The sequence below is a fragment of the Cricetulus griseus genome (assembly GCF_003668045.3).
Source record: "Cricetulus griseus strain 17A/GY chromosome 1 unlocalized genomic scaffold, alternate assembly CriGri-PICRH-1.0 chr1_0, whole genome shotgun sequence".
Lineage (NCBI taxonomy): Eukaryota > Metazoa > Chordata > Mammalia > Rodentia > Cricetidae > Cricetulus > Cricetulus griseus.
Genome location: NW_023276806.1, coordinates 135,150,474 through 135,164,411, shown reverse-complemented (window position 1 = coordinate 135,164,411; position 13,938 = coordinate 135,150,474). Strand labels below are relative to the sequence as shown.

The window sequence follows — 13,938 nt, the reverse complement described above, 5'->3', positions numbered from 1 at the left end:
CTGGGGGGACAAGGGCGCAGGACGCCTCCGGAGGCCTGGAGGTGGCCAGCTTCGAGCTCTGCAGCGGGTCTCAGTCTTCAGAGGATCAGACGCCCACGCTCGGGAGCCGCCTCGACCCTCCCACATCGCCACGCCTTCTGCCAGCTCCCCGGAGCATCCAGTCGCTCTCCCGGCCCGGCGCGGGCACGCGCACGCACGCGGCTGCGCAGGCGCGTCCCCCCTCGGAACCCGGAAGTGCGAGCGGAGCCACGTGGGTGGAGCTGGCGCGCAGGTCGCATGGGGGAGTCTATCCCGCTAGCCGCCCCGGTGCCGGTGGAACAGGCGGTGCTGGAGACGTTCTTCTCTCACCTGGGTATCTTCTCTTACGACAAGGCCAAGGACAATGTGGAGAAGGAACGAGAGGCCAACAAGAGCGCGGGGGGCAGCTGGCTGTCGCTGCTGGCGGCCTTGGCGCACCTGGCCGCGGCCGAGAAGGTCTATCACAGCCTCACCTACCTGGGGCAGAAACTAGGTACCTCCGTCCCGCCCCCGCCTTTCCCTAGAGGAGGAGGAAGGAAAGGGGGTGCGCTCCCCGGTCGGCCGCGGCTGGGGTGTCCCGTCACTCCCATCCGAGGACTCCACTCTGCCCAGGTCTCCTCCCACCGTCCCCCCCTCCCTCCTCCCTCCCTCGGCTGCCGCAAGCCCCGCCCACCGGCCTGAGCCCCTGCTGCCTCGGTGGAGTGGACTGGGCCCATGTTCTCGGCTGGGCATGCCCTCAAACCCGTTGGGTTTACAGTTTTGAACCGTGCATGGCTCGGTTTCGTAAATGACAAGTTAGTCCAGCTCTGCGTCCCCCGTTCTAACTAGCGACACCGCGGTCTGATGAGCAAAGCCAGGCCATGGAACCTAGTGGTGTTAATAAATACTGTTTTTTTTTTTTTTTTTTTTTTTTTTTCTGGTCCCCTTTTCGTAGTACCTCAGTGCATATTTAGTGAATGGAGGAGTAAGCAGACCCTGGGCAGGAAAGGCAAAAGTTAATTCTTAACAGGGGAAGACTCTCAGGGTGAACGCTGCTAGTCGTCATGTAATCTTCCTGAAAATAAGATGACAGGAACTCTTTTAAGTGATCATCGCTGCAAGAAACAATGGGTATCCGTCTGTAAGGAAGTCATACATAAAAGCCAACGGCCATGCATTCCAAGTATTACTTGTAATAATGATGTAAAACGATACTTACTCCCAGAGAATTGGGGTAGATTTAGTTCTTTGGCTTCTTTTTGACCCTTTAGTTATTGAAAGTTCAGGGCCTGTCATGAATGAAGGATACACATCTACGTCATGAAGAATACTACCATGAAAGAGGATGTAAATGACATATAGAGTTAATCCCTTTGTGTTGCCAGATAGCTTTTTGTTTGTTTTGTTTTTGGAGACAAGATTTCTCTGTAGCTTTGGAGGCTGTCCTGGAACTCACTCTGTAGACCAGACTGGCCTCAAACTCACAGAGATCCACCACCTGCCTCTGCCTCCCAAGTGCTTCGATCAAAGGCGAGTGCCACCACCCCCCAGCTTTGTTACCAGGTATCTTAACAGAATGTTTGGTAAACACTGAAGGGAAAGTGCTTTCTGAGATTTTAACTTCTATAGCTTTTCAAATAATTTGTAACTTAGTATGATGATTTATTGGCAAAAAGTGGCCAGGAATTTCACCCTCTATCTATTTTTCTCTCTACAGTGTTACCTCACACAATTGTGCGATTGCTAGTATAGTGTTACAGTTCCGTTTTCTACAGTGTAGTGAACTGTGCATGCATTTATGGTGGTAGGGGCTGTATCTCAAACCTGAACATCTGCCTTGAGTTATCAGATTGTGTGTATATGTATGAGTTATTTAAAACATGCACGTATTTTATTATTCATATACTTTATGTTCATGTATGTGTATTATATATATGTATTCTAGCTGTAATATTGAAGGTAGATAATATCCAGGCAGTTTGGGTTGTTTTAGCCTTCCCTACTTGTAAAAAGTGATTATTGACCCAATGATTTTTAACTTTTTTGCTGTTGTGTGAGGTCATCCATAGCAATGTGATGACAGTTGCCAAGATATTCCCCCCATTTGTACATATTATTGTGTACATAACCAGAGGGTGATAATGAGAAAGAGAACAATTGGGTTTCCTAAAGTCCATTGGTGGGTTCCAGTAAAAATAAATAAGTAAAATCTGCACTAAGTTTAAATTGTGTACTCCAGGTTTCTGTGTAAAGAGAATTGGGCACTTTGGCTGTGAACATTTAAATCCTTTACTGTTATTGGCTTTGAAGTCGCCCTATTGTGTAAAGTGCTGAGTTCTGCTTGAACTTCAGCTGTCTTGTAGATGACCTCCAGGGACCTGCCTTGAAGTTGACTGACCACATAGCAGTTTACAGTATGAAACATGCCTGGGGGCTGTAGTGCTGATCTCCCAATAAATGTTCTAAAATGGCATGTTTAAGTCCTTCGTAACCTATACGCTCAGGTGATAGTCCTTATAGGTCAGTTTCAAAACTTAAAATTTAACACTTTGTATTTGTATTGTGGTGCAAACGTGATTGCAATGGGACTTTATGATTATCAGAACATGGAAGAATTGTTATTTAAAACAGTGCCATGTTCTATAGTTGATTTAAATTCATATGGTTTTCTTTTTAAATTGAAATGAAGCAGTTATACATACTCTTTAAGAATCTGAAACATAGCCAGGCAGTGGTGGCACATGCCTTTAATCCCAGCACTCGGGAGGCAGAGGCAGGTGGATCTCTGTGAGTTCGAAGCCAGCCTGGTCTACAGAGTGAGTGCCAGGATGGACTCCAAAGCTACACAGAGAATCTCTATCTCGAGAAAAAAAAAAAAAAAAAGAATCTGAAACATGCTTTAGAAAAGGTGGTACATGCCTTTAATCCCCCCACTCAGGAGTCAGAGACAGATGTGGCTTCAAGGCCACATTTATATAGAAAGTTCTAAGCTGACTGGGGTTGCATAGTGACACTCTGCCTCAAAAGACAAAACAAAAAGCAACATGGTCCAAAAAGTCTTTAAATTTTTTTGAAGGTATAATTGACAAATAAAAATTGTGTATCTTTAGGATATCTGAGTTGATGTTTTGATATGCATTATAAAGTGATCACCATAGCAAGGGAATGTATCCTTACCACCTCATTCTTTCTGTGGTGAGAATACTTAAGATCTACTGGCTTAGCAACTATCAAGTGAGTCTAAACTGGTGTATTGGTACAACATGCTGGTATCCCTGTATTCCTGAGGCAGAAGTGGGAGAATGGGGTATTAAAGGTCATCGTGGGTTACAAACTGAAACCTTGTCTCAAAAAAAAAAAAAAAAAAAAAAAAAAACCACCAAATCTTTGACCTCTGTTTGAAGCTCCAGCAGCTGGTCCTGGGCCTTTAAACAAAGGGCAGACCTGACAGGGCCTCCTGTCACTGTCCTGCTCCATTCCTGAATCTGGGCGTGACTTTGCTTTGAGGGCAGAAAAATACTAGTTTGGGAAAAGAACAGTGATTAAAATGTGCTTCGTGGAAAGCAGTGCAGGATCTGAGACTGTCATACCTTCCTGACCTTTGAGTCATTACAGGAGCATGTCCCCAAACCCCGATTGATAGACTTCAGCACACTGGGAGGTGACTTGAGAATGCATGTTTAAAAGGTTATTACAAGAAATTGTAGAATAAGATGCAATTCTGGGGGGAAAAATCCAAAACATCATAATTTGTAAATTGAAAGTACTGGAAAGGGAAGTAAGTTGGGTGTTTCTGACTGCTTCCCGGCAGGAAGAAAGACCGGTCCTTGCTGTGTAATAGAAGGTAGGGGAGCCAAGAGATTGGCTCTTGGTCCCAGTAACCCAGTAACAACACAGTGTGGTGTTTATTAGGAAGTCTCATTGTCAACCTTGTCAAGAGCTCTGCAGTCCCTACCCGAATCCCAGAACCCAGTGTGTTCTTTTATAAAAGGGTGTATGAGTGTGCGTTCTCATTTCCTGGCACAGCCTAAAAGATAAGATTCAAGAACAATGCACGTCTGAAGAGAGAGCAGTATGTTCCAAGCTACCAGTCCTAATGGAAGTGTCTTATAATGCCTGTGTTCTCCTTTTGAAAAAAGTATTGTCTATTTAAGAAAAAAAAGATAGGTCTTTTAAAATCCAGGTTTATGTTATATGCTAGGGTAATTATGTTCTGAAATAAATTTGAATGTTGGTGAAGTGGAATAGGGGAAAATTGATATGTGAGTAAGATTAATTCGTAGCCAGTGCTCATTTTTGACTAGCTCCCCAGTGAGGTGCTGGCTTGGGAGATCCGTACCTGAGTCCTTGAGTCAGAATGTGGTAGACAGAAACTCACTGGGCTCCACAGGTTCTACTTTCCCCGTGGGTGCCGGGAGGTGCTGGGTCCCTTTGTCTGTCTTCCTGACCTGTCCCATGCTTATGTCACCCGCTTCCCAGGCGGCCAGTCATTCTTCAGCCGGAAGGACTCCATCCGCACCATCTACACGGCCCTGCATAACGAACTGAAGAAAGTGGTGACAGGCCGAGGCGCCCCGGGTGGAACGGCCCCTCACATGGAGGAGCTCCTCCCCCATCTGTCAGAGCAGCTCTGTTTCTTTGTCCAGGCTCGGATGGAGATCGCAGAGTTCTATGAGAAGATGTACGCCCTCAGTACGCAGAAGTTTATCAACGCGGAAGAACTGGTTGGCATTTTGGATACTGTCCTCAAGAAATACAGCTCCAGGTCAGTGTGGAGAATGGGGTGGTCTGTCAGCCCCACACAGGCTCTCAGTTCTCCCTAACTCTTAGGAAGGTCCTGGTTTCATATGTGCTCATTGAACAACAGGTGGCCATTTGGCACTCTGGGGTTCATTTAACCATGCTAGGCAGACCCCTCTGTGTGTTACCAGGAAAGACAGCAGTCACACAATAAAATGGTTTTAGAGAGGCTGGAGAAATGGCACAGCGGGTAAGAGCGCTGGCTCTGCAAGCATGAAGCCCAGCATTTAGGCCTCCAGCACCCATGTCCACAGCTGGGTACCACTGTACAGCTGGGTACAGCTGTGTACCACATACACCTGTAATGCCAGTGCTGTGAGTGTCGTGGACAGGAAGAGAGCTGATGTTCAGTAAGAGACCTCGTGTCCAAGGACCAAGGCAGAGAGAGATAGAGTGGGGCACTTGATGTCATCTCTGGCTTTTACACTGAGATGCATTGAACCTGCAGACACACACACACATACACACACACAAACACACAGAGCAGGGTGCCTGATGCCATCTGTGGCTTTCACACGGAGATACATTGAACCCGCACGCACACACAATCATATGGAGATAAATGTGACTGAGCAGCTACTAGTCTAATAAATGCTCTTTTCTGAATAATAACCTGAGAGTTCTCTCTGTTGCTCTCCTGGGGTCGTTAACATGCATGGGGAGTTCTGCTTTGGTTTTGTTTTCAACTCACTGTCGGAGGACAAACTTTAGTTCTTTATTTCGAGGCCATTTTAACTTAAATTTCTTTTTGCTCAACTGGAAAATTGTTTCTGTTTGAAGAAACTTGCTCCTTAGAAAGAAATGAAGCTGTTTGTGATATGCTGCCCACTGCCTAACCCTGGAAACAATACCTACAGAATTGTAGGAATTTAAGAGCATCACCAAAACGGAGGGCCTAGTTTTATTTTGGCTTCCTTGGAGCCTAACATAACAGGTACTACTTGGATTAGAAAGACATCCTCTGAAGGATATTACACATTTGGGTATTTTAATTCAGATAGGTTTGACTAAAAAGAAAGGTGCCCAAACAAGATGCCACCTGCTTACAATCCCAGAACAGCACCCACTGCATGACAGCTGCCTAAGCAATACCAGCTGAACAAGTTAGTGAATAGTTGTGTTCAGCCTGCAAGTTTGCCCAATTTGGTAAATAGTGGGAAACCTTGAAAGGTATGAACAGGGGAATGCCATGTTCTCATCTCTGTCTTAGACTAATTAGTGTAGCACCAGGTTATGGAACAGGACAGTAAAGGTGTGATCACTGAAGGAAAGGGCAGTGGGCAGGCTGCTGGGGTAGGTAGTACAGCACGTGGCATATGTTTCATGAGGTTGCAGGACAATGAAAATAGGATGCTAACAAGAAGTGAGTAGTCTTGGTGGCCAGATGGTAGTAGTGGTGAAAGGTTCCTGCCAAAGAGTATTTGGAGGTTCCTGTCCCCTGTGATAGTATCACAGATAGGATAGTAATCACAGACAAATAGAGAGAGACTACACTGATTTAGAAAAAAGGTACTAAGCTAAATCTGAGGTAAAGGTATTAGTAGCTGGTTTTCAAGTGAGGTTCAACAGGCAGGTTAAAAACAGAGGCCTAAAGCTCAGCTGAAATGCCCTAAATCTGGGCAACAGTAAAAGCAAACCCATCCAATTTTAAAATTGTTTCAAGATTAAAATGTCAAGTTTACTGAACAAAGCCATCGTTTGATTTTGCAGCTTGTAGAAAAAGCTGGCCAAGGAGCAATGGCTCAGTAGTTAAGAGCACTTACTGCTCTTGCAGAGGACCTGGGTTCAGTTCTCGGCACCCATATAATGTCCCACAACAATCTCTAAGTCTAAATTCAGGGCATCTGATAGGACACTGTCTTCTGACCTCCACAGACACAGCGTGCAGGTGGTGCACAGACATAAATGCAGACCAAGCACATAAAATTAAATAAGTAAATCTTAAAAAAAGAAGAGTGGCTAGTGCTAGGGGCCTGACCTCGGTTGGGAGCAGATTTCTCTAACACAGTGCTCTCCTGAAGAGTCAGAGAGAACCATTGGTGAAGAAGGGCCATGTTCTCACTTGCCTCAGCACCTTTAAGTTGCCCACTCTCCTCTGCTGAGACGTCAGGGGCTCCTGTATCTTGTTGCTCCTCCTCTAATATTATTGTGAAGTGAAACAGTGCTAACAGATAGCAGTTAACAGTCACTATTCTTTGTCTGAACTTGTTACCCTCTTGTGACCTGTGCCCCTTCCCCCTTCTGGATGGTGCCTTTCTGCTTGTCATCGCATGTATTCCATCGTGCTCTATCTCCCACCACCCTTTGGTTGGCATTTTATTTTTAACCCTGGTTAACCATGAAGGGACTCCGGGAGTAAAATGGATAACAGTTGTCTGGGAAATGCTGTATTCCTTTATTAAATGCCTGTTATCTATTGAGCGTCAGATAGCAGGTTACAGTGTTTATGTTCATCTGTAAAATGGGTCTGTGACCAGTAAAATCATTTATCTGTGGACAGCAGGTGTTTTAGTAGTTGCATACCCTGAAAAGAGGGTACCTCATTTTGATGATAGTGATAGTCACGAAGTTCTCAGAGTAAATAAATAAAGTATTACAATCAATGTAATTTCTCCTTATTTGGGAAGAAGATACTTTCATTAAAAGAAAACCCACAAAATACAGGGTATGTTCTTGGGAGAATGAAATGAAATGCCCAAGTTATACCAGAGTTCTAAAAACAATTAATGAGCCTAGACTCTGCCCCTTTCTGTCCTTGGCCGAAGTGTATTAGGGGTTTATGCTGTTGCTGTTTTGTTATTTTTGAAGGTTTCTCACTGTGAAGTGACATTGCCACTGATTTCTCTTCCCTCCAATCCTGTCTAGATTTCACCATCCTATCCTTAGCCCTCTGGAAAGCAGTTTCCAGCTGGAAGTGGGCGTGCTGAGCCATCTCCTGAGGGCGCAGGCCCAGATCTCGGAGTGGAAGTTCCTCCCTTCTCTGGTGACTTTGCACAACGCTCACACGAAGCTGCAGAGCTGGGGCCAGACCTTTGAGAAGCAGAGGGAGACCAAGAAACACCTGTTTGGAGGGCAGTCTCAGAAGGCTGTCCAGCCCCCACACCTGTTCCTTTGGCTGGTAAAACTCAAAAACATGCTCTTGGCCAAGTTCAGCTTTTACTTCCATGAGGCACTGAGCCGGCAGACGACCACTTCGGAAATGAAAGCCCTGACTGCAAAGGCTAACCCCGACCTCTTTGGAAAGATCTCCAGTTTCATCAGGAAGTACGATGCTGCCAATGTATCCTTAATTTTTGACAACCGAGGTTCAGAGAGCTTTCAGGGTCATGGCTACCACCACCCACATTCCTACCGAGAGGCCCCTAAGGGAGTGGACCAGTACCCAGCCGTGGTGTCTCTGCCCAGTGACAGGCCAGTCATGCACTGGCCCAATGTCATCATGATCATGACAGACCGGACATCTGACCTGAACAGTTTGGAGAAAGTGGTCCATTTCTATGATGACAAAGTCCAGAGTACCTACTTCCTGACCCGCCCAGAACCCCACTTCACCATCGTTGTCATTTTTGAGTCAAAAAAATCTGAGAGAGACTCCCATTTTATTTCCTTCCTCAATGAGCTCTCGCTTGCCCTTAAGAACCCCAAAGTGTTTGCAAGTCTGAAACCTGGATCCAAAGGTTAGCAGGAGCTTGTCTGAGGGTTTCCAAGACTAGGCACAGTGCTCCTGGTTGCTCTGAGAGGCAACAGTAGTTTTCGTCTAGAATTTACGTCCACTCATGCTTCTTCTGGGGCTGAGTGAAAAACAGATCCACACTAATCATGTTGCACACTTCATAAACAATTAAGACCAAGGATGGCATCTCCAAAGAGTAGTCTAGGAAGTGCCGTGGCTGCTGGAGATCACCATGGCACAGCGTTTTTTTGATTTTCCTGTCTCTTGTGTAGAAGGCATATTTATGGGTCTTTCATGTATCTTTTCAGATTTTTTGTTATTATTGTGAACATTGTGCCCTGGTGCACTTCCCAACATCCTCTCTCTGTATCCCTGAAGAGCAGTCAGAATGAGATTCCAGATGGGACTGTTTCATTTTCATCAGTGCTCCTATTAACCAGATGTATAAGTTAATCTAATTAGTATTGTATTGTAATTAGAACCTTGGAGAGAAATTTCTATCAAGTGATGTGGAAGTTGATCCATTAGTATTGACCCTTACAGCAACTTAACCAGCCACAGGCTCTTTTCAGGTGACCGCCACACCCATCTGCCTTTGTTTTTACTTTTAAAACATTTGGTGTTACTCTGTTTGAAGTTTGTCCAAACTATGTGAAGGGTTTCTCACTCTGGTTTATCTGCTTGGTGTCACTTCTCTGCTGAACTGTGTTGCATCTGGCTCATGTCCGGATCAGGTTTAGAAAGCTAAGCAGCCATGTGGTTGTAGCCATGTTTTATATCCTCACACGGCACAGCTTTTAGAAACACAAAATGATGGTCTTGATACTTCGTGCTTGCTATAGATGAGTTGTACTTCATAGTCCAGTCATCACGGCAGTCTTTCGGCACACCTGGACTTGGTTTCTGCCCCTCTGCAGAGTATGTTCAGATGCAGCACCAAGTGTCTGGGGACAGGCTGCTCTGTGCAGTTCCTTCTGTGTGTGTTCACAGGGAAGCGGGCGGATCAACATGGGGGTCCTTTCTAGGTTATGAAAAGAAACCACCAAGAAGGTTTGAGCTGTGATTGCTGGATGTGTCCTTCACACTGGCTGGATATATCCTTCTGAGCTGTGTAAATGTCCTGTCAGATCAGTACTTTCCTCCGGATTTTTCGGAGCCACTGTCTTGTGGGGTATCCACAGAGCACAGTGGCCACACCAGCAGAGTCATGGAGCCCTCCACGGCCTCCTGGGCAAGTGTGGTCTACCTGTAGAAGAAACCACTGGCCAGTTTTCTGGACCTTCCCCCCCACACACACATAATCTTAAGCCAGTTTTCATTAAACAGAAAGTAGTGATTTACTCTGCATTTTCTCCAAGTTCTATAAAAATATGAACAAATTTTATAATAGTGACCTGACACTAAAAAGTTGGAAACATTTGGAATTAAAAACCAAACCATTTTCCTTCCTTTTGTGCTTTGCCGAGAAACTGAAAAATAACTGTTGGTATGTTTTTTTTTTTTTTTTTTTTTTTTTTTTTTTCTGGATAAAACCACCATTAGCCTTAATGATATGGCTCCCTAGGTACCTAAAAAAATACAGACTTCAGTGGACCATGGAGGAATGTAAATAAAATGCATATATAAAAATACTTAAAATGGTCAAATATATACATATTTGAATTGTATATTTATTTTTAAACATATTTTTGAGTAATTTAAGAGGTATTTACAAAGAACAGAAAGCAGATGTGAATATTATTTTTTTTAAAGATTTATTTATTATGTATACAGTGTTCTGTCTGCAAACCAGAATAAGGCACCAGATCTCATTATAAATGGTTGTGAGCCACCATGTGGTTGCTGGGAATCGAACTCAGGACCTCTGTAAGAGCAGCCAGTGCTCTTAACCTTTGAGCCACCTCTCCAGCCCCCCAGATGTGAATATTACTAATAAGATAACACCAACTCCTAATCCCCTGTGCACTTCCAGGCAGTACTGAAGGACCCTCCAAGATGAGTACTGATACTTTATTTCTGAAGCGCCTCTATTTTCTGATCAAGCAAATTTTATTGTGTGTATATACATGTTTGCAGGGTTCTCTAAGAGCCTCCTGAGACAGGAGGGCTGGGTTGTGGCCCCCACAACGTGTTGTTACATTTAGACTCAGGTGTAGACACCTGTGCTAGAGCACACAGCTGTGGGCATCCTCCCCTGGCACAGGAGATGCCAAGTGAACTCTTCATGTTTTGGACACCGGCTTCTTGGGTTTGTGTGTCGGTTTGTGGGTTTCTCCTTCCAGGGCCTGTAGTCCGTGGGCTTGACTACACCTTTTGTTTTTTGGTTTTTTGGTTTTTTTCTTAGCTAAGTCCTTCTGCTTCTGGGGAGCCAGCCATTTTTGACTTGTTTGACAGGAGTGAGTGTCCTCTAGGGATACATTTGTATCCTCCTCTTCTTCCCAAGGTAGCCCTGAAGTCTTGTAACATTCCTGGCCACTGAGGAACACAGGTCCTGAGCTAGACTGCGGCTGAAAAGTCACTGGAGGAGAAAGCCTCATACTGTCATGGTGAACACAGGCAGGGTGGGGGCCTCCAGGGAAGCAGTGGTGACACAGATATACACACAAATATAAGCTGCCCATATTTTGGTTCAAGTCAAGAAAAAAAAGTGATTTTGTGTGTGTGTGTGTGTGTGTGTGTGTGTGTGTGTGTGTGTGTGTGTGTGTTTAAATCGGGATTTGCCCTCTGGAAGCACCACTGAGATGGGCTGTATGTAATGCCTGCTTTGGGGATTGAAGAGGATGTGTGAACATTTCCCCAGAACTGCCAACTCCGACAATTACTTCTAAACCACAGCCTGATGAATTATAGGTAACTATGTGTGTCCAAAACTGAGTTTGCCCGGCAGTCCACTGAGAAACTGTGGACCACCGGGTGCTGTTTGGATAGTGGAGGAAGCCTTAACAGCTTTGTCCTCTTTGGGGTCGAGCCTGCTTCTGACAATGTCATTTTGGGGAATGGTTCCCATGAAACCATATTGTTAACTGAGGCACCAAGGCCCCCTGTACACTGGGAAATTTACCTTTCGAGAAAAAAAAACCACAACGGGTCTTCCCTTCCCACTTGTTCTCATAGGTTATCTTTAACACATATGCCTTTAAGTCTAGCAGGCAGCTTGCAGGTCTGTTGCTTGGCATGTGGGTCTCTAAGTTCAACATCTTTGTAGGGGGGTCAAGGAAACACAGGCTGCAAATATGTTGGAAGTGGACTTGAGCGCTGCATGAATAAAAGGTGAACAACACTTCCCTGACTTCTCATGTTTTCTCCTTTGTCATTCAGTCTGAGTAACCCCTGTCCTTTATGATAGGCTGATAAATTCCTAAATGATGCAGTATGGTTGGTGCATAGTGTCATTTCAGATCTGTGCACTGCTCTGTCAGTAACAGCTGTGTTCAAATGGCCACCTGTGACTGTGTCTGTCTGTCTGTCTTCCTATAGAGGTTGCATGACAGGCTACAAAGTTGTGATGTTCTCATTATTTATAATTTATTAGCCAAGAGATGTGTTCTACAAAAAGACCATCTTCAACTATTGGGTTACCTTGGAATGTAGTCAACTTGATGGCTGACTGTTTTACCTTTTTGCCCCCTTTTTGGCACTGCTGGGGCTTACACTCAAGGCTTTATAGGTGTTGGGCAAATGCTGGGTCTCAGTGTTATGTCCCTAGCCCTTGTTTTACCTTTGGAAAAAACCCATTTTCCTCCCTACTGGTGCCGGAGAGTGAGCCTAGTTCCCACATGGTAGGAAGGGCTGGGTTGCTGAGATTGTAGTCCCTGTCCTAAAACAGCTTTAAAAATAGTTATTGCTGGGCATTGGTGGCACACGCCTTTAATCTCAGCACTCAGGAGGCAGAGCAGGCGGATCTCTGTGAGTTCGAGACCAGCCTAGTCTGTAGAGTAAGTTCCGGGACAGGCTCAAAAGCAATACAGAGAAACCCTGTCTTGAAAAACCAAAAATCTTAACATGTTTAGAGACACCTGTGAATTTTTTTCAAGAAATATATGTTTACATTTATAAGGGATTTTCAGTTAATTTTGAAAAATATTTTGAAATTATAATTAAGAACTTCTCCCCTTCCCTTTCCTCCTTCCAGTGCCTCTCATGTGCCCTCTTTGCCTTCTCTCAAACTCATGGTTTTTTTCTTCAGTTGGTCTTACACACATATACACACTCCTAAATATATCAATACAACTGCTCAGCCCATATGATGTAACCTGTATGTATATGATTTCAGGGCTGGGCATTCAGTGTTGGACAACCAACTGGGCTCTTGCCTGAGAAAGACTTTCTCCTTAGCATTCCTTAGGATTTTTTTTTTTTTTTTTTTTTTTTGCAGGCTTAACTTTAGATTTGAAACAAAACAGGACCATTTCCTCTCTTGACACGAGATAGTCTACATAAATATTATGACTTTCCCTTCTTGCTCCTGGCTAGTTTCTCCCCTATGCTGTTGCCTGTTTTCCCTCCCCCTCTCTTCCTTTCCTCCTGCTTTCTTGCACTAATCTGTTTCTGCTCCAGAGCATGCATGTAAAGACACACCTGACACTAACCATTTTTATTTTCTTTTTACAACTAGTTGGTCCTTTTCAGTAAGGCAGGAAAATAGAAGGGAAAGAGAGGGTTAATGTTAACTTTAATGGGGTGAGTGTAATGGCACCTGACCTATCCTGAATATACACCCTTTGGCCAGCTACAGCAAAGCAGGACTGTTTGCGTCTAGCAGATAATCTGGGCAGTAAAAGCTACTTACACAAAATCTTCCCAAGATGTGACAGACGAACCCCTGATCTCGGATGTCAATTTGACACACCTGGGAAAGGGACCCTCAAGTGAGGAATTTGTCTCCATCAGATTAGCTTGTAGGCATATCTGTGGGATATTTTCTTGATTGCTAATTGATGTAGGAGGACCCAGCCCACTGTGGACGGTATCATCCCTAGGCAGGTGGGTCTAAGACCTGTGGCCAAACATGAGCCTAGAAGCAAGCCAGCAAGCAACATTCCTGCAAGTCTCCCCTTCAATTCCCGCCTCAAGCTCTGTCCCTGGATACCCTCAGTGATGGACTGGAAGCTGTAAGTTAAAGCAAACTCTATCCTTTCCAAATTGCTTTCAGTCATTTACCATAACAATAGAAAGCAAGCTAGAACACATGTACTTCTGCTATTTTTTTTTAAATTAAAGATTAGGATTGGTCTATTTTTTCTAATTATTATATAGAAACATTAAAATAGCCTCTGATTTTTTCCCCCTTAAGTTAAAGTTTTAAGAAACTGGGCTTTCCCCTTCCTTCCTAAATGAGAAATTAAAAGCTATACTAGGTGACTAACCCTCTGCAGAAGCCCCATAGGCACCACAATTTAGCAGTTCCTTTTTTTACTTTTCCACTGGGTTCCTGTTGCCAATGTAATTATTTTGTGGCCCTGTGCCAG

The 13,938-nt window shown here is 44.5% G+C and overlaps 1 protein-coding gene across 3 annotated transcripts; it reads left to right on the top strand.

Moving 5' to 3' along the window:
* Window positions 1-226: 226 nt before the first annotated feature.
* C1H12orf66 (chromosome 1 C12orf66 homolog) lies at window positions 227-11,750 on the top strand. 3 transcript variants are annotated; one of them, XM_027392295.2, is made up of 3 exons: window positions 227-511; window positions 4,477-4,762; window positions 7,663-11,750. In XM_027392295.2, the coding sequence occupies exons 1-3, from the start codon at window positions 277-279 to the stop codon at window positions 8,477-8,479; spliced, it is 1,338 nt and encodes a 445-aa protein (XP_027248096.2). In that variant the 5' UTR covers window positions 227-276; the 3' UTR covers window positions 8,480-11,750. The 3 variants fall into 3 exon arrangements, with proteins under 3 accessions (XP_027248096.2, XP_035306987.1, XP_027248097.1); XM_035451096.1 differs by lacking the exon at window positions 227-511 and adding an exon at window positions 608-630; XM_027392296.2 differs by lacking the exon at window positions 227-511 and adding an exon at window positions 692-1,560.
* The last annotated feature ends 2,188 nt before the right edge of the window (window positions 11,751-13,938 follow it).

What these genes read in the sequence shown, in the direction of transcription:
- C1H12orf66 (XM_027392295.2), top strand. Translation starts at nt 277, where the DNA reads ATGGGGGAGTCTATCCCGCTAGCCGCCCCGGTGCCGGTGGAACAGGCG. An exon ending in CTACCTGGGGCAGAAACTAG is followed by an intron (nt 512 to 4,476) that starts GTACCTCCGTCC and finishes CCCGCTTCCCAG; the next exon opens with GCGGCCAGTCATTCTTCAGC. An exon ending in CTCAAGAAATACAGCTCCAG is followed by an intron (nt 4,763 to 7,662) that starts GTCAGTGTGGAG and finishes AATCCTGTCTAG; the next exon opens with ATTTCACCATCCTATCCTTA.